A 19,220-nucleotide genomic window follows, 5' to 3' on the forward strand; every position below is an offset into this window, starting at 1 on the left:
GGATGTCTCTTCGGATTTCCCATGTTTACCCATGTTCACATTTTTACGAAAATGTTCACAGGAAATTAGTTTCATTTTCTCAGAAAATTTTCTTTAGTTTCCATAGAAAATTCTTACGAATGTCGACAAGAAATTGAAATTTTTCTGGAGTTAAATGAATATTTCTCAGAATAGCCACCGTAAATTATTTTTATTTGTTCAGGAGAATATTCTGAAAAAAAATAGAAATTTCCTAATTTCCAGAGTTTTTTATTAAAGAAAGTTCGGGGTAAACTCGTTACAGTTCCTTGTTGAATTCTTCCTTGAATTCCTTTGATATTTTTTCAAGAAATATTTTTGGGCACTCTTTCAGTATTTTAACCCTTAAATGCGCAATGTTGTTTTAAAACAACAAACCGAAAATACGTTTAATGCTAATGATTTCAATGGTTATTTACGTTAAAAATATTTCCTACGATTTCTAAAAAAATCGCTTTGCGCTTTTAAGGGTTAACTGGGAATTCCTCTAAGAATTTCTCCAGTAAATACATCTCTGGAATTCTTTCTGAAATTTCCCATGAAATTCCTCCAGGAATTCGTCCAGCAATTTCTTTACAGATTTTTCAGAAAATTTCTTCAGAGTTTCCTTTGGAAGTACCTCTGGCAGCTCCTTCATAAGTTCGTCCAGAAATTTCTCCGTTGAATCCTCCAAGAATTCCGTCGGAAATTCCTCCAGTCGCTGCTTCAGAAATTCCTCAGTTTGTTTCTTTCACGACTTCCTCTAGCAGATCTTTCAGGAATTGCTCTCGAAGCTCCTGCAGGCATTCGTTCGGAAATTCCTCTAAGAATCCTTTCGGAAGTTTCTCCAGGAATTCCTCTTGAAGATGCTCCTAGAATGTTGCCGAAAGATTCTCCAATAATACCTCTTGAACTATACTCTGGAATTTCTCTGATATTTCCTCCAGTATTGCGCATAAGCCCCAAAATTTTATTCCCACCTTTGGGTTTCCGCGCCGAGCACTCAGCGCCAGACTCGGCGACAAGGAGATAGTCGTAAAGTTGGTACTCCTGATTTTTTGACAACTGATGTCGATTGGTTGTGTGAGTGCACCGGTGTCAAAAAATAGAGCTTTTAGCTGAAAATTTAGTTGTCAAATGCACATTTTGACAGCAATATAGATGTATGAGTTAATGAAATGTGCAAATGCTCTATCGCGGAAGCAGTCGCTGAAGACAAGTGTCAATGGTTTCAGTGACGAAACGAAAAGTTTCAATGCAAAAAGCAATAATTCTTTCGGAAATTCCTGCGCAATATTCCTGAGCAATACCTGAAAAAGTTCCTCCAAAAAGTTCTTCCGGAAGATTCTTCAGACATTTCTTCAGAAACCCTTTCAGTAATTGCTCAGGATAATCCTTCAGGAAGTCCTCAGGAAAATCCTCCAGGAATTCTCCTGTAATACCTCCGGAAGTTCCATTAGCATTTCATCCGGAAGTTCTTTCAGAAATTTTTCTGAAAGTTCCTTCAGAAAATCCTTTGAATGTTCCAACAGCAATTCCTCCGGAAATTCCTTCAGGGATTCCTTTAGAAAGTCTCCGAAAAATTCATCAGGAATTTATCCTGAAGTTTCTCCAGAAATTCTTCAGGAAATTTCATCAGAAAATCTTATGCAAGTTTCTCCAAGTATTTCACGGTGAATTGTTCCGAATCGCTACAGGCAATTCTTCAAAAATAAATTCAGAAAAGTCCACAAGGAAATTCAGTTAGAAAAATCCGTTGGAATTATATTTAAAGACTCATTAGAAAAACCAAGGGAAAGTCATTTCCCTTACTCATGAAGATTTAAAAGAATATTCTCTTGAATTCCAACAATTTGTAATTGTGTAAAAATAAACGATACATAAAACAAGGAGATGATTGAAATAACAAATCTATTGGATTTTGAAATTTTTTCACTGATACAGTAGCCATTCGATAACTGCAAAATGTTTACTTTTCAGTTAACGAATGCCGTTCGATAACTGCAACGCATTCTAGACGTCAAACGGTTGTCAATCGACGTCAAATGCAATAAAAGTGCATCTAAATGTGCAGCGCAATGCAGCTGTCATTGAGTTTGACATCAGTTTGAAGAGCGGTCCGATAATTGCAAAAATGTTGCAACCAAGATGAATACACAGCTAGGTGTTTCAATCTGCCAAGTTTATGGACGAGAAGAAGACGGGGGTGAAAAATTCATTTTCGGTGCAAAACATAAACAAACCGGCTGGCTCTCCCATACTAAAATCCAAGATGGCTGAATCGTGAATTTGGCAGATTGGAACACCTAGTGGTGTATTCATCTTGGTTGCAACTATCGTATTGCAGTTAAAAAGCATTGCAGTTATTGCCATTTCCAGCTCTCGATGGATTTTTGGGAAAATCATAGATCGCACTTTGAGCAGTGATGTCAATTTTTTTACAATATCTATTATTATTCCAAGCTTCATCTAAATGCATGAAACTTGGAAATAACCGTCTGTTGAACCACTATTGCAATTATTGTAATATGCTTCCGCAAAGAATTTAAATTATAACTAACTTGAAAGTAGCGAAAAGATTAACTTTCACTACAAATCATTATTATTTTTCTAGAGTTTGATCAAACAAATGTACTGGCAACCCTGCCGAGCCCACATGTTCATTTGAAAACATAAACAACTTTCGTTGGCGCCAACCCGTTTCACCCGATTCATCAGCCCGCCAACCGGGAGAACAAAGGATTTTGACATCTCGCACTTATGACTATCTCGCACTTCTGAAGTGCGGAGTCCAACGAGGTGGGAAGTGCGCAATAAATGACTTGCAGTTATCGAACGTCTACTGTAATCATAATTTTGATATTGAAGACATTTGAAGACATTTTTACTCAACTGTGAAGACATTTGAAAATATCCCCTGGCATCCCTGAGCTTGAACGCTTGAACGTCAAACGGATAACGGATCCGATGAACACGAACACGATGAACATAAATTGTCATGTCGGTTAGCATCTTTTGTTGACACATTTAATAGAGATCATAATCGACATTTGTTGATCTGTTGACAAAATTTGTTCGTGAGTGGCAGGACAGGATTTGGAATTTTGTTTTACAAATCAGAAAGTGTGCAAAAACTTGCTCATTGCGGAGGAATGGGCCGCAAACGAAAAATAGACGCTTCGGCGAAGATTGCTGTTACTCAAAAACAAATCAAGAAGGAAGTGCTGCATGACGATGATGCCGGAAATGATTCACAAAAAGAGGAGCAAAAAGTATTTGCTGGTGAAGATTCCAAGACGAACAAAAACACATGGATAGACAAGTGCCAGCAGTGGGTAGCGGAACAGCGAGAACAAGTGGCTGAGCCACCGCCGCCGGAGCCGGATGTCGATGATGAAACACCGATGGACGAACCGGCGGAACTACCGCCGGGAGCTGCGGTAATATCTGTGGTGATTGCTTAAACAAGGGACATCAAATTGCAGTCTAGTTCATTTGCAGGAACCGCTTCGTAAAGCACTAAAGCATTACAACGAGAAGGAAATATTGAACTCGGTCATGTATGAATGCGAGTGGCTCAAGTGCGGATTCGAAACAACCGAAGACATCGCTTACGTTGCTCATGTTGAAGCTCATGCCTTTCAGTATCTTGAGAAGCAGCAGGAAGAAGATGAAGGTATCCGGAGGATAAAACATTTTTATTTAATACTAGCAGACCCGACGAACTCCGTTTCGTCTAAAACACATTCATTCTCTGATTTAGTTTTTGAGTTATGCAGTAATTTTTATTTAATTTCTATGGGACCCCCATTTCCAAAAGAGGGACGGATCACTAACAATCTTAAGAAGCTTCCCCGGCCCCAAAAATCTCTGCATACAAATTTCCACGGATTTAGTAGTTTCCGAGTCTATAAGGGTCAGACAGACAGAAATTCATTTTTATGTATTTTTCTTACCATCTTTCTCTTCAATATGTTATTGCTTTGCTCTGCATTTTTATTATTTTCTATTTCAAATATGACCTTATTGATGCTTTTACTCTATCCCGCTAATCTTTTGAATTGATCTTTTGTACTTATATTGTCATTTTATGTTATGAATTCTACTCTTGTGACTATAATGCGACATTTATAGTTTTTGATTTTGTTTCAATTTTAAATGTTATTTATATCTTGTTTTGTTTATTTATAATTTATAATTTATGAACAAAAATTGCCTCATTACCTCTAAAACAAAAATAAATATTCCAGATTTAGTATGCTTCTGGGACGTATGCGACTTCCGCACTTCCTCCCGAAGTGAGCTGGAAAGTCACGTGCACTTTCATGCGTATCACAATCGCGTCAAAACGTACGGCGCCAGCCTCAGTAGGATTATCAGCATTCCACGGTGCAACGGCGATAGCCGTCGGAGAAACTGTATCGACGGTTTCAAAACGCAGTTCCGATGCGAGTGGTCCGACTGTGGGGAGCATTTCATCAGGGTTCAACCGTTTTTTGCGCACGTGAACTATCACGTGCACGACCAGTTTCCGGTGGATCGGAAATCCACTAAGAAACAGTTGCAATGTCAGTGGGATGGATGCACGCAGGTCTATCTACGGCGCAGTTTGGCGTTGGATCACGTGCGCAGACACTCCACGGAACGTTCCATCGGATGCTACACGTGCGGCGCTATATTCGGGTCGCGGTTGAAGTTCATGGACCACTGTAGGCGTCAAGTCGAGTACCACAGTACGTTACTTTGTGGCAGTATTTAAGCAATTTATCTAACTGGGTATTTTCAATTGACAGATCGAGAGTATCGTTGTCCGGAGTGCGACAAACTGTTCGCAACGAAGCAGCTAATGAATGACCATAAAAACATTCATAACAAGAAGTTCAAATGTCCGTTGTGTCCAATGATGTGGCCCTCGAGAAAGGCGATGACATATCATATACGATACCGACACGTTGATGTGAAGCCTTTCGAATGTCATATTTGTGGTCACCGGTAGGTAGATGCCCCATAATGATTTCTAGTGCTCTTTACATTTGTTCCTTTAAGTTATCTTAAAAAACATTGAAAAATTAATAAAATAATTTGCCTTCTAGCACAGTGACAAAAGCTGATCTGGAAGAACATGTACTAACGCATGATGAAAGGAGGATGTTTCGGTGCGAGGAATTTGGTTGTGAAGCCACTTACAAATGCCAGCGGTCTTTAAAAAAGGTACTTCATAATCTTCTTCCAGACCGTTTGATCAAATATATCGTTTTGATTGCACTTCTAGCATGTCGATTCAGTCCATTATGGTGCTGGTCCGGGTATTTACGCATGCCACCTATGCCCAATTCAGTACAAAGCCGGTGCAACATTGTCGAGGCATCTGATCCGGGCCCACCGGTACAAACGGCCACCTGGCTACAACCGATTCACCTATCGGGCCAATCAACACGGCATTCTGCAATTATCTTCGGTAACGCCCGGCGAAGGAAGAGAATCATCCGTCGAACATGAGTATGTAATCGAAGAAATATCGAGTCCTCCTGACGCCGACAAACCAGAAGTGATTAAGCCCGATTATAGTGAAAACAATCCATCACTGCCGGAAACTTTCACCAGTTTCGCCATCAACGAACTGGATTCCGTCAATCCGAACACCATCTCGATCAAACTACAGCCGGCGGAAGAACTGCCTAAATCCGTCTACCAGAAGCGAACCTGCACCGCCACGACAGCCGAAGTGGAATCAGCGGAGCAGATGAATGATAGCGAAACCACGTCCGACAACACGCTGCCATGTTTGAACATGAAGATTGAAGTCGAGGAGCCGCAAATATCGTCGATAGTGTCTAAAAGCATCGACGATTTTACGGTCATGAAGCGCTACCTGAAGGTGGAGAAATCGGTGGTGATTTCCTATGAGGAAATGGATTCCAGCGGCAGCGTGATACGGAGTGAAACCGTGCAGACAACCGAGTTAAATCGAGAAAAGCTCCTCAAAGGAGAACTTCCCTAATTTGTATTGGCTTCAATTTTAATGCATTGAATTGGTGTCAGTACTATTCATTATTTTAATTACCTATTAATGTTAATTAAATATTCAACATGCAATTTTTAAAATATTCAACTGTTTACAAAGCGTTGTTTGTAACAATTGACCTCTCATTAAACCATAAAATTAATTTATCGGTCCTTGATGCCCTTAAAAAACTGGCCTAATTGACTTTTTCACTTATTTAAAGTCAACTTTTCCAAAGAACCAAAATTTGAGGCCCGTTAATATTTTCAAAATTTAAAATAAAAAATGCTGCTCTCTTTTCAATCATCAGGTATCAGGTCAAGGTATCGTGACGTGCTCTCAGGGTGGATTGAGCTGGCAACCGATAGGTAGATGTATTCATCAAGTTATCAAAAGCATGATTGGCAGCATCGAATAAGAGCTATTCAAATATTTATCTAAAGGTCGCCTCACTCTTCGGGAAAATATTTCACCGGATTTTGGTCCCCGTGCATTTAAAATGGGCCGGGTTTTTGATTCTTCGTGTCCAAATCTCGAAAACGTCGCTTATGTAAAAATACATGAGGAAAAAATCCGCGTACAAAATTCCCGAGGTATGAGGCTTAAAGTTATTTAGTTGTGCGGGTTTTCTAAATAATGTTGCCGCTAACTTAATTTTGGTGTTACAAGTAAAATTGGTAGGAGATCATGACGTTAAGCAGATACACCCGATTCTTTTTTTACACGGGTGGGTTTTAGTTGATTACGACCGTTAGCGTTGATGAAACTATGAGTTAACCCCATGAAAAAAATCACAAAAAATCAAAGAAAATTCAAGTGGTATTTGAAAAGCTGTGAAAAATCAGGTTAACCGGGAAATTAAAGAATACCAACCGTGTAAAAAAAAATTGGGTGTAGATGTTAAAAAACTAAATTTTCTGTGTCTGAAACTCGATTTATGCATATGGACAACATATGATAGATTTAGTTCGTAAAAGGTATTGGAGGGTAACCACTCCCTTGGGTGCTTTCCCAACTTGGTTTCATCAGTACCCGCTAAGCTACAGAGGACGACGGAGGTCCTTCGTAGCTTAGTTGGAAAGGAATACGTCTAGCGATACAATATCGTTCACAGGAAGATTTTAATCCTTTAAAAAACAACAGATTCAATTCCCGGAAACCTTTCTTAGTAGGTACCTGCTCTCTAGCTGATCCGTAGTCAACAAACCATCCGAAGCACAGTACGAAACTTTTAAGGGGGGAATGAGTTTGTCTTCAATACTGTTCCTCATGGTAACCTACGTAATCATGGTCGGTACGATTGACAGTGTACCAAAAGGGTGGTGGATACCACCAGCCTTGCTGCCACTTTGGTATACACGACCAGCATAAATGCGCAACCGTCGAAAGTTCCACGAACGGACGACGATTGCTCTAGTTAGTGGTACGATTATTATTTATTTAATCAGACTAAGGCCGAAGTGGCCTGTGCGGTATATAAGAGTCTTCTCCATTCGGCTCGGTCCATGGCTACACGTCGCCAACCACGCAGTCTACGGAGGGTCCGCAAGTCATCTTCCACCTGATCGATCCACCTTGCCCGCTGCGCACCTCGCCTTCTTGTGCCCGTCGGATCGTTGTCGAGAACCATTTTCACCGGGTTACTGTCCGACATTCTGGCTACGTGCCCGGCCCATCGCAGTCGTCCGATTTTCGCGGTGTGAACAATGGATGGTTCTCCCAACAGCTGATGCAATTCGTGGTTCATTCGCCTCCTCCACGTACCGTCCGCCATCTGCACCCCACCATAGATGGTACGCAGCACTTTCCTTTCGAAAACTCCAAGTGCGCGTTGGTCCTCCACGAGCATCGTCCAGGTCTCGTGTCCGTAGAGGACTACCGGTCTAATTAGCGTTTTGTAGATTGTCAGTTTGGTACGGCGGCGAACTCTATTCGATCGGAGCGTCTTGCGGAGTCAAAGTACGTACGATTTCCAGCCACTATGCGTCTCCGAATTTCTCTGCTGGTGTCATTTTCGGCTGTCACCAGTGAGCCCAAGTACACAAATTCTTCTACCACCTCGATTTCGTCACCACCGATGCAAACTCGCGGTGGGTGGCTCATATTGTCTTCTCTTGAACCACTTCCTATCATGTACTTCGTCTTCGACGTGTTGATGGCTAGTCCGATCCGCTTAGCTTCCCTCTTCAGTCTGATGTAGGCTTCCTCCGTCTTCTCAAAGTTACGTGCCATAATATCTATGTCGTCAGCGAAACCAAATAGCTGGACGGACTTATTGAAAATTGTACCACTCGTGTTAATCCCTGCTCTTCGTATTACCCTTCCAAAGCGATGTTGAATAGCAAACACGAAAGACCATCACCTTGCCGTAACCCTCTGCGGGTTTCGAAGGGACTCGAGAATGCCCTGAAACTCGAACTACGCACATCACCCGATCCATCGTCGCTTTGATCAACCGTGTCAGTTTATCCGGAAAACCGTGTTCGTGCATTAGCTGCCATAGCTGGTCCCGATCGATTGTATCATATGCGGCTTTGAAGTCGATGAATAGATGATGTGTGGGCACGTTGTATTCGCGGCATTTCTGCAGTACTTGGCGAATGGCGAACACCTGGTCCGTGGTGGAGCGTTCGCCCATAAAACCCGCCTGGTACTGCCCCACGAACTCCCTTGCAGTTGGTGCTAGTCGACGGCATAAAATTTGGGAGAGTACCTTGTAGGCGGCGTTCAGCAATGTGATTGCGCGGTAGTTGCTACAATCCAGCTTATCGCCCTTTTTGTAGATGGGACACACGACACCTTCCATCCATTATAGTTAGTGGTACGACTAGAAGTTAAATAAAAATATATTTACTCTCCTTTGAACCGTCCATGAGTACACTACAATCTGTTTAAGATATCACCCCCAAAGAAGGTCAAAAGAAAACCGTAGGCTGCTCTTGCAGCCTGAATGATTGTACTACGTCGAAGACGAAGGACATCATATAGAAATAGGCTCAAGAGAGGACAATGTAACCAACCTATCACGAGTTGGTGACGAAATCGAGGAGGTTGAAGAATTCGTGTACAGGTTTACTGGTGACCGTCGATAACGATACCAGCAGAGAAATTTGAAGACGCATCGTGGTAGAAAATCGTACATACTTTGGACTCCACAAAACGCTCCGATCGAATAGAGTTCGCCGCCGTATCAAAGCAGGCGAACTAAGTGTTGCATTACCTGTTGGCGGAGCCATCCATAGTCTACAACACGAAAATCTGAAGATCACGGTGGAACGGGCACGTAGCCGGACAATAATCCGAGGAAAATAGCTTTCGATAGCGATCCGACAGGCACAAGAAGGCAAGGTGCGCAGCGATCAAGGAAGATCGATTAGGTGAAATAGTTGTGGACCCTCCGTTCTATATTTGACTATACTTTACCATCAAACGCAAAAGTGAGCCTTCATAAAAATATGTTGATGTGATTATGATAAAGGATATTAATCTTTCTTGATTATTTTAAATTGCTGACTATCCTTAAAGTGACCAACCCTATGAATACGTATAATGAAACTATATTATAGTATTACATAAATATTGATGAATAGCATTTCAATCTAATACGAGATGCGACACAAGTTCAGAACCGGTCACCGAGCAATCATCAACAATTTTCAGCTTACTATTCAAACATATTTTAAAACTTGTTTCAAGAAAACGTCGAATACTATCTACTACAGGCGGAGGTACAGGAATCACACTACAATCAGATTAATTGATTGATTGTCTTTATTAACGAGATTTTCGGTCCGAGACAAATAGCTGAACGGACTTGAAAAGCGTACTACTCGTCCCTGCCCTTCGTATTACTCCCTCCTAAGCGATGTTGAATAGTAACCCTTTGCGCGTTTCAAAGGGTTTCGGGAATGCCCCTGAAACTCGAACTACGCACATCAATCGATCTATCTTTTTTTTTTTCTTCCTAAGCAATGGAGGGGGAATCTGCTCAACAGACATCCTGGGTTGTCCAGGAAGTGCGGGGTTAGGGGCCACCTCCAACGAGGGAGGCAGGACTGCATCCCCGACCCGCTAAACCGTTTCTATTGCCGCCAAGCCCATCGTCCCTTCGGTACAACCAGAAAGTAATGCTTGGTTGTAACGCACCCTCGAGGTTAGCTGCGTGTCCTTGCAGCATCGAACTTCGTGACTCGCTTTTTTAGAAGAACACCATGGTATCGTGCCAGCGCATTGCCGGCTTTCCAGGTGGCCTTACCACGCCCTATGTCCTCGGAAGGTGGGCAGGGTCGACTTCGCGCCTGCTTCCCTCTGCACGACTGGTATCAAGAATGATGATGCCGCGTGCACCCCAAATTGACCTATCTTCGATCTATCGAAAACGATCTATCTTCGCCTTGAACAACCGTATCAGTTTATCCGTAAAACCGTGCTCGTGCATTGTCGGCCATATCTGGTCCCGATCGATTGTATCATATGCGGCTTTGAAGCCGATGATGTGTGCGCACGTTGTATTCGCGGCATTTCTGACGTACGGCGAACATCTGATTTGTAGTAGAGCGTTCGTTAAATGCGATGGTACGGTAGTTGCCACAATCCAGCTTATCGCCTTTTTTGTAGATGGGACATAAGACACCTTCATCCACTCCTGCGGCAAAACCTCCTCCTCCCAAATATTGGTAATGACCCAGTGCAGCGCTCTAGTCAGTGCCTCACCACCGTGTTCGAACAGCTCTCCTGGAAGTTAGCCAACCGTAGGGGCTTTGTTGTTTTTCAGCCGACTAATCTCCTCCTGGATTTCCTGGAGAACAGGAGCTGGAAAACGTATGTCTTGTGCGCATGCTCCCAGGTTCGTCACCATGCCGCCCTCGTTTCCTTCCACATTGCCATTCAGGCGCTCTTCGTAGTGCTGCCGCCACCTTTTGAATACCTCACGTTCGTCCGTCAGAAGATTTCCATTTATGTTTGTACCATAGGTTGAATCCAAAAGAGAATGAAGAAGTCTCTCACTTACCATCTCTGTATATATTGAGGGCAGGCATACTGCAACAAGGTAGTGGTCGGATTCAATCCAGTTTTTTGCGAGCGAGTCTCTGATTTGACGTTTTTGGATGTCAACTGCACCCACCGTTCGAGCATTTTAGTCAAGGTGGTATACCCAGTTTTCCGCGAGCGGTAATGGCCGCCAGCTTGCTTGCGGTTCAGTCTCTGATTTGATGAGTCTGGAGGTCAACTGCACCCACCGCTCCGAGCATTCTGACTAATGTTGCATATAAGAAGGTGCTGTTTCAGTGAATTCAAGCTTTTTTATATACCATTGATATTCATTGATCAAAATGCTCGAATGGTGGGTGCAGTAAGTTGACCTCCAGAAACGTCAAATCAGAGACTAACCCGCAGGCAAGCTGGCGGCCATTACCGCTCGCGGAAAACTGGATTGTTTTTGTTTTCAATAAGTAAAGCAGTTAGGATTTTTTTTTAATCAACAAAAACGCAAATGCACACATTGAATCATTAAGGTACTCCGGGGCAAGTGAAAATACGGGGTAAGTGGGTACTATGGCTGCTGATCAATCGATAAACGTTTTTAGTGGTAACAATCTTCTAGAAAGATGAAGCTGGACTATCAACGAATACAGCCCACACAAAAATGTTTGGAATCAAAACCATTTGAGGCACCATGCTAATGCTATTGCTTGATCATGACTTTGGACTACCGGGAAAATCTATTACTTATATTTTAATTCAATGGATTTCCACCATAATAGCCGATTCTAAATTTATCATTGATGTGGAAGGTGAATAATTTGAGCAATTAAATTATTGTGTGCCATCGAAAATGGTTTATAAGTTTTAATTTAAGCCAAAATTTGCAATTTTCACTTACCCTTTAGTTTTAACATACATGGGGCAAGTGGGACATATTTGAACAATAATTTCGTTAGAGCCCTTTTAATTGTTTTTAAATCGTTGTCTAGTGAAAAATAACTTCGACACTCATATATCATATGGATCTGAATCAGATGTAGTTTGCTTATTGTTGGTTTCACTGTTAAATAGTATTGTACAGTTGATTAACAAATGTGTATTATTCATTCTAAAAATTATCTCCCGCAATAGTTATAACAATGCGATATTTTTCCATTTACAGTGCAAATAATCTATTTGTTCAACGATAGGTCAACAAAATTTGTCTTGTGTTTTGTTATTTTCAAATTGCGCATCAAATTTACAGAATTTCAGATAAATTAAGTGCAATTACAAATTTATAACAGTGCGCATAGCCTGAATAAAAACGTTTCTTTTGAAGTACTGATTTATGTAATAATCTGTGCTTTAAACACAGAAACATTCACTCGAATGGTGAATAAAGATTTGCTCATCCTTTCCATCTAAAACATTTGGTACAAAAGTAACCCAGTGAAGAGCAAAACAAGAGCCAATTAAACAGTAAATCGGCTGTTGTCTGGTGTTCATATTTGTTAAAATTATAATCCCTTCCTTGTAGCAAAAACAAAAATCCGACAAGCAACAAACCTCCATCCATGATCTGAAAATACTACGACTCAGAAGTAATATGAACATTGTAGATTCCTTTAATTAGTTTAGTTCGACAGTATAAAACAGAATAGGTCCCACTTGCCCCGTTTGAAGGGGTAAGTGGGTCCTACAGGTCAATTTCTTTCTTTTACTACCAATATTTTTTTGTAATTGAATAAATGGCTTACAACACGTCTACACTTCAACAACGAAAGCATATAATGATGTATGCGTGGTTGATGTTTTGGAATATCGTGTTTTATAAGTATGCGTTAACAATTTTGCTGAACTAGCGTTTTTTTAGGTCCCACTTGCCCCGGGGTACCTTAATCAGTTTAGCCGTGGCGCAACCCATTATTCTCATAATTTAGTAATTTTTTAGCGACTTACTAGAATTGCACCAAATCTTTTTACCCCCGAAATGTAGGCAATAAGCACTGCATTTACAACAATAATTCAAATTCATCATGTTGAATCGAGAAAGGCATCATCACCACTGGTGGATAAATTTGGGTTTTTGAAAGACATTTGGCATAAAAAAAATTCTAGATCCCAAAAGTTTTCAAAGTCTAAAAAAGTCAATCCAGTTTTCCGCAAGCAGTAATAGCCGCCAGTTTGCCTGCGGGTAAAGGGGCCCCCACAATGATGAGCGCAGCGGCGCCTTTGGACAGTAAACCCATGTATTTTTTGTCAATACCTGCCACTGCGCTCACCATTCTGGATGGGCCATAAGTCTCAGATTAGATCTTTGTGGAGGTCAACTGCATTCACCACTCCGAGCATTCTGATCCACAATTTTTTTTTTTTTTTTTTAAAATCAGTTTTCCGCGAGCGGTAATAGCCGGCTTGCCTGCGGGTTAATCTCTGATTTGACGTTTGTGGAGGTTAACTACCCACCGTTCCGAGAATTTTGATCAATGTGATATATAAGAAGGGTTGAATTCACTACATCAGCACCTTCTTATATGCAACAATGGTCAGAATGTTCGGAGCGGTGGGCTCAGTTGACCTTTAGAAACGTCAAATCAGAGACTAACCGGCAGGCAAGCTGGCGGCCATTACCGCTCGCGGAAAACTGGATACAGACCGGTCATCGGACCGGATAGTCTGCATAACGTATCGAACGACAACCGTCAACGATGGTAGTCCGTAGCACTTTATTCCCCGTCAGAAATATCTCCAAGGCCACATGGACGGAAAATTCTTCTCGGACATCACGAACGTCTGCACCTACCGCAGTGCGAATATCCAGTTTTCCGCGAGCGATAATGGCCGCCAGCTTGCCTGCGGGTTAGTCTCTGATTTGCCGTTTCTGGAGATCAATTGCACCCACCGCTTCGAGCATTCTGATCAATGTGGCAAGTAATTGCTGATTAAGGTCACTCCTGACGGAATCCAAGTTCCAAAGTGCTCGCGTTTTCGGGGGCACATCACTCGATTCAGAGGCGGCGCACAACTGTCATTTTTGTTGATTTAGCTTTGCTGCGTCGCAGCATGCGTGAAATAATAAAAATGACAGTTGCGCGTTGCTTCCGTATCGAGTGGTGTGCCGTTGAAAACGCGAGCACTTTTAATCTTGGATTCCGTCAGGAGTGACCTTAAGTGAATTCAAGCCTTCTTATCCAGTTTTCCGCAGGCGGCAATGGCCGCCAGCTTGCCTGCGTGTTAGTCTCTGATTTGACGTTTCTGGAGGTCAACTGCACCCACCATTCGAGAATTTTGATCAATGTGGTATATAAGAAGGCTTGAATTCACTGAACCAGCACCTTCTTATATGCAACATTGGTCAAAATTCTCGGAGCGGTGGGTGCAGTTGACCTCCAGAAACGTCAAATCAGAGACCGACCCGCAGGCAAGCTGGCGGCCATTACCGCTCGCGGAAAACTGGATAAGAAGGTTTTGAATTATTTTGTTGTCATTTCCTGACGGAATCCAAGATTAGTTCTCGCGTTTTCGGGGGCACACCACTCGATACGGAAGCAACGCACAACTGTCATTTTTATTATTTCACGCGAACTGCGACGCAGCAAAGCTAAATCAACAAAAATTAAAAAAAAAATTACAGTTGTGCGCCGCCTGAATCGAGTGATGTGCCCCGAAAACGCGAGCACTTTGGAACTTGGATTCCGTCAGGAGTGACCTTAATCAGCAATTACTTGCCACATTGATCAGAATGCTCGAAGCGGTGGGTGCAATTGATCTCCAGAAACGGCAAATCAGAGACTAACCCGCAGGCAAGCTGGCGGCCATTATCGCTCGCGGAAAACTGGATATTCGCACTGCGGTAGGTGCAGACGTTCGTGATGTCCGAGAAGAATTTTCCGTCCATGTGGCCTTGGAGATATTTCTGACGGGGAATAAAGTGCTACGGACTACCATCGTTGACGGTTGTCGTTCGATACGTTATGCAGACTATCCGGTCCGATGACCGGTCTGTATCCAGTTTTCCGCAAGCGGTAATGGCCGTCAGCTTGCCTGCCGGTTAGTCTCTGATTTGACGTTTCTAAAGGTCAACTGAGCCCACCGCTCCGAACATTCTGAAAAACATATTTTTGGGCTAAATAAATAATAGAGGTAATAAACTATAGAGGACGCTTGTCGCTGTTGTCACTGGCGAAACATCTTTTGCTGGCAAGGATAGGGCACTAAATGTCAACAAAGGAAAAATCAGAACGTTTTTACAGCTAGGTACCCAACATGTTTGGGGACGATAACAAAGGGAACCGCAGCGACAATCGTCCTCTATAGTTTATTACCTCTATTAAATAAATACACACATACACACTTTTGGAGTAAATTATAACCTTCTGCGAGCCTACTGGTAGGTACAACTTTGTTGTATGTACGAGAAAGGCAAAAATGGTCAAACACTTAACGAAGTCTGATTAAGCTGAAATTTTGCAAAGGAACTTTTTTCCAGAAGATGAAACTTTTGAGCACTACCCGTTTTAGAAATTCGAAAAGTCGATTTTCATAAATGATTGGAACAAAAGATATTTTAGTTTATAAATAACTAAAATATCTTTTATTGGCACCCTAATATTGTCGGCGTAGCACCAAGTTAGAATTCGGAAGTCCGGACTTCCGAACCGAACTTTCTTCCGAAGTTTTATTTGTCAAACTAATTGATGCGTTGTTGAGCGCATCTTTAGGCGTATCCAGCGCACTACTTCCGAAGTTGGGAAAGTTGCCTGTATCTGGAGAAAAATCCAACTTCGGTATAAAAAGCGGTATAAATTTATTCCGGATAGACAATAGTAGATAACCATTTACGTATTTCAAGCTCTATCTGGAATAAGGGCGAATGTCGCAGGAGAGGATTCTCTTCGTCGACTTCCCCTCTTTTAAATAAAAGTGACAAACAGCACATTTCTTTGTGGTTTAACACATCAGAACAATAGAACACAATGCGAACTTGCATTCTGAGGTGATAAACTGAAATGAAATCCCCGGCTTGTCACTTTTATTAAAAAGAGGAGAAGTCGACGAAGAGAATTCTCTCTTGCGACATTCGCCCTGTTCGCCCTCTTACCAGATAGAGCTTTTATCGCATTGACTTATATTTGACAATGAAATTAGTTTCTACTTTGATCAATGAATCGATTAGTCATAGAAAACTAGAACTTATTTTTCTCTGTTCACAATTGTTGGCTTTTTGACCCTAATAAAATATTGCCCGAGATTTATGCATCCATCCTAAACACTTTTTCATTGAATTCTTTTTCATATCAAACACGCCGTGTTATTTAATCCGTTTTGTTTGAGATGTGAAACGGTATGAAACTAGCGGTTTTTGTTTCTTTTGTTCATTCATTCATCATCTCAGAACTGTCACTGTCCGTGGTCAACGCGCGGTCAGTCTTTATAAAGTCAAGAACAAATTTTGAAAACAACTTAAATTATTTTGTAAACCAAATCCAGAAAAGCAATTTCGATCAAGGCTACAAGAATTCTGAAGTACCTACACGAGAAGTACTGCGATAGAACTTTTGTTCTTTTCATCGTGGTTATTATGATCACTGCTGATCAATATTATCAAACTGATTTTGAACGATTAGAAAAAGTAGATCAGTCATTTTAAAAAATCCAGCTTGAATCCTTCATTCAACTGAAACTGCAAAGGTCGTCATCGTTGGTTGTTGGTTGGCCTCGTTAGACTGGAAGACGCAGGACGCAGGAGGGTTGTCGTTCGAGTCGTCGCATCCTACAAACGTCGAATAAAAACAGTGTAGAAGGAAATATTGATAAGGTTGCTTTTGTTGTTTGTAAAATCTGTTATCATTTTTTGTTATCAAAGTAAACAATTAGTGTCTCGAAAGGGGTGGATATTGGTGCCGTTCAAGATGTTATGTTTTGGCGGATTGCAAGTTATGCTGGTAGTAAGTTTGGCTGGCGTGGGATTATGTACGTTGCCCCAAGTTAGTGACATCGATCGCAAGGTGAGTATGGATGGTGACTAATGCCCCGGTTTCGTAATCATAAACAACTTATGTAGAACAAAGGGTTGAACAATGTGCTGATAATGCTTGAATTGCGATCGATTCTTTACAGCTGACGGCTCGCTTGAATCCCGACTGTCCGGATGATATTTGCACCGAAGATGGCAACGTGTTGACCCTAATCCACATTCGAGCTGATTCGGAGGTGGATACGATTCACTACGTATGGGATTTCACGGGGAAACCGACAATCTTGGTGGCACTCACGGGAAAGAATGCGTCTTTGAAGATCAACTGGTACGACTTCCTGGACGCAAAACCGTCGTCGGTCCAATTCAGTGAAGCGCCCATCTACACTTTTATGACTGTTATTAACCGGGTAGGAAAAGCGCATTATTGTTTTCTTTCTGATTGAACTCATAGGGCTTTGACTTTCGTTTATAGATATTCCAGTTCGATGACACGGACGACATTGGAGCATTGGCTGGAAGTGACAAAGTTTTTGTCTACAACCCGCATGATTTCAAGTACAATCGCACTCTGCTCTGGTTCAACGAGAAGGATGTGATTGCTGCATTGAGTGTCGATAACGATTTTCTATTCAAGGTTGGTATCATGTGGGTCAGAAAGTCATTCCAAAGGGGCAGAGAAGATAAATTACGTAAAAGGGGAGTATTCAGTTACACCGGTTGATGAACCTAACATCCCAGCATGTAGTATTGAGAGTAGAATCGATTTTGTTTAGTTTTATATATACAACATTTGATGAAAACTTCTATCCCAGAATGTCTTAAACCTCCGATTCGTTATGTTCTTCTGCTTCTAGTTGAACGCCTTCTCGACGCGAGATCACGGAATGGATTTCCCGCATTTGCTGCACACATCCAACTCAACCCAGGTCGACATCGTCTTCAACAATATCAGCGCCAAGTTCAATCGACCCCGGTTTGCGGTGGAACTGTTGTTTGTCGTGTCGGAACAGGCAGTCACCGGTACCGATTTCGAGATCACCAAGCGGAGAAGTTTGGACGATGAGCACACGCCGGGAATTTTCGAAATAATTGACGTGCTTTCGCCCGGTGCCTTCAAATTCTCTACCGGCGGGTACATCGAGTATCGACCGGTTTCCTACACGCACCCCGAGCGGGATGTTTCCACGTCGACCGAAACACATCAAACTGTACCGGAAGCGATTGCATCCGCCGCCAATGCATTGAATGCCACCCTAGCTTACGCGATTTTCGGACAAAAATTGGACACGTTACTGGTTCAGGGCATGAACATTTCGTTCGGTTTCAGTGGTGATGGATTCTACACCAAGTCGAACTACACGACGCTGACGTTCCAGGTCGGATACGGAGTGCCTCCGCTTGAACAGCTGTCCGCCTTTGTGTTGATTGTGGCAGGAATCGGTATTGGTTTACCGTTGGCTATGCTTCTTTTTGGAGGAATCTACATTTGCACCAAGAAGCTACGGAATCGACGGGGAATTCGAGTGTAGAAAGTATTGTTGTCAGTGTCGTTCGTCCCAATAGCGCATTTCTTATTTAGCCGTAGGAGTACACAAGCAAAATGTTACTAATAAGTATTGACACATATTCTATGCCTAGTTTTATGAACAATGTTATGATCCAAATGTGATAGCCAATTATTGAATGAAAGTTGTGAGGGTAATAAAGATTAGTTTTGTAGGAAAAACGCCCAGTCATCTTTGATTCATGCATGGTTGAGAAAATTATACCCTTTCTGTTTATGTATGCATGAATCGGTAATCATCGATTTGCATTGTATCCCCATCCGGTGTTGTCAGTGAAGGTGCACATGTGGGTTTTGTGTCACTTCCCGTAGGGTATTTTGGGGGCAATCTTGCCTTTAGATTGGGAGAGAATGTGCACACAATCAGACTCAAACATTTAAACAATGATGGCGCCGTCCCGACAATAATGAAGACGCGTCGGTAGGTCAGCGTCAATGAAACAATGAATTAACCCCTCGAAAAAAATCAACAAAAATTAAAGAAAATTCATTAAAAAGGTAAAAAAAATCATGAAAGCATATTACGTTTTCTTAGTTTGCATTGTTTGAGCTAGATTTACGATGATTAGTGATTAGTAATGCAACTGTACCACATTTTTAATTTCAACGATTTACACATAATCGTCGCCCTGAATTTGTTGAACAACAAAAATATTGGTCAAGATGATAAAAAATTTAGTGTCCCACTCCTGGGTGTAACACATTAA

General features: G+C 41.9%; 2 protein-coding genes across 2 annotated transcripts; both read left to right on the forward strand.

Annotated features, from left to right (window-relative positions):
* The first annotated feature begins 3,036 nt into the window (after nt 1-3,036).
* LOC134219291 (histone H4 transcription factor) lies at nt 3,037-7,361 on the forward strand. Its single transcript, XM_062698015.1, has 6 exons — nt 3,037-3,437; nt 3,499-3,673; nt 4,248-4,730; nt 4,791-4,989; nt 5,091-5,208; nt 5,270-7,361. Exons 1-6 carry the CDS (start codon nt 3,150-3,152, stop codon nt 5,996-5,998), a joined length of 1,992 nt encoding a protein of 663 aa, XP_062553999.1. The 5' UTR covers nt 3,037-3,149; the 3' UTR covers nt 5,999-7,361.
* Nucleotides 7,362-16,428: 9,067 nt separating this feature from the next.
* Nucleotides 16,429-18,675, forward strand: LOC134225603 (glycosylated lysosomal membrane protein-like). Its single transcript, XM_062705803.1, has 4 exons — nt 16,429-16,977; nt 17,090-17,356; nt 17,422-17,583; nt 17,804-18,675. The coding sequence occupies exons 1-4, from the start codon at nt 16,882-16,884 to the stop codon at nt 18,476-18,478; spliced, it is 1,200 nt and encodes a 399-aa protein (XP_062561787.1). The 5' UTR covers nt 16,429-16,881; the 3' UTR covers nt 18,479-18,675.
* Nucleotides 18,676-19,220: the final 545 nt, after the last annotated feature.

This window comes from Armigeres subalbatus, chromosome 3 (genome assembly GCF_024139115.2).
Source record: "Armigeres subalbatus isolate Guangzhou_Male chromosome 3, GZ_Asu_2, whole genome shotgun sequence".
Classification (NCBI taxonomy): Eukaryota; Metazoa; Arthropoda; class Insecta; order Diptera; family Culicidae; genus Armigeres; species Armigeres subalbatus.

Excerpts from the sequence above, each read along its gene's own strand:
- LOC134225603 (XM_062705803.1), top strand. The coding sequence starts at position 16,882 with ATGTTATGTTTTGGCGGATTGCAAGTTATGCTGGTAGTAAGTTTGGCT. Across the intron at positions 16,978-17,089 it reads TTAGTGACATCGATCGCAAG|CTGACGGCTCGCTTGAATCC; the intron begins GTGAGTATGGAT and ends GATTCTTTACAG. Across the intron at positions 17,357-17,421 it reads TTATGACTGTTATTAACCGG|ATATTCCAGTTCGATGACAC; the intron begins GTAGGAAAAGCG and ends TTTCGTTTATAG.
- LOC134219291 (XM_062698015.1), top strand. The coding sequence starts at position 3,150 with ATGGGCCGCAAACGAAAAATAGACGCTTCGGCGAAGATTGCTGTTACT. Across the intron at positions 3,674-4,247 it reads GCAGCAGGAAGAAGATGAAG|ATTTAGTATGCTTCTGGGAC; the intron begins GTATCCGGAGGA and ends TAAATATTCCAG. Across the intron at positions 4,990-5,090 it reads TGTCATATTTGTGGTCACCG|CACAGTGACAAAAGCTGATC; the intron begins GTAGGTAGATGC and ends TTTGCCTTCTAG.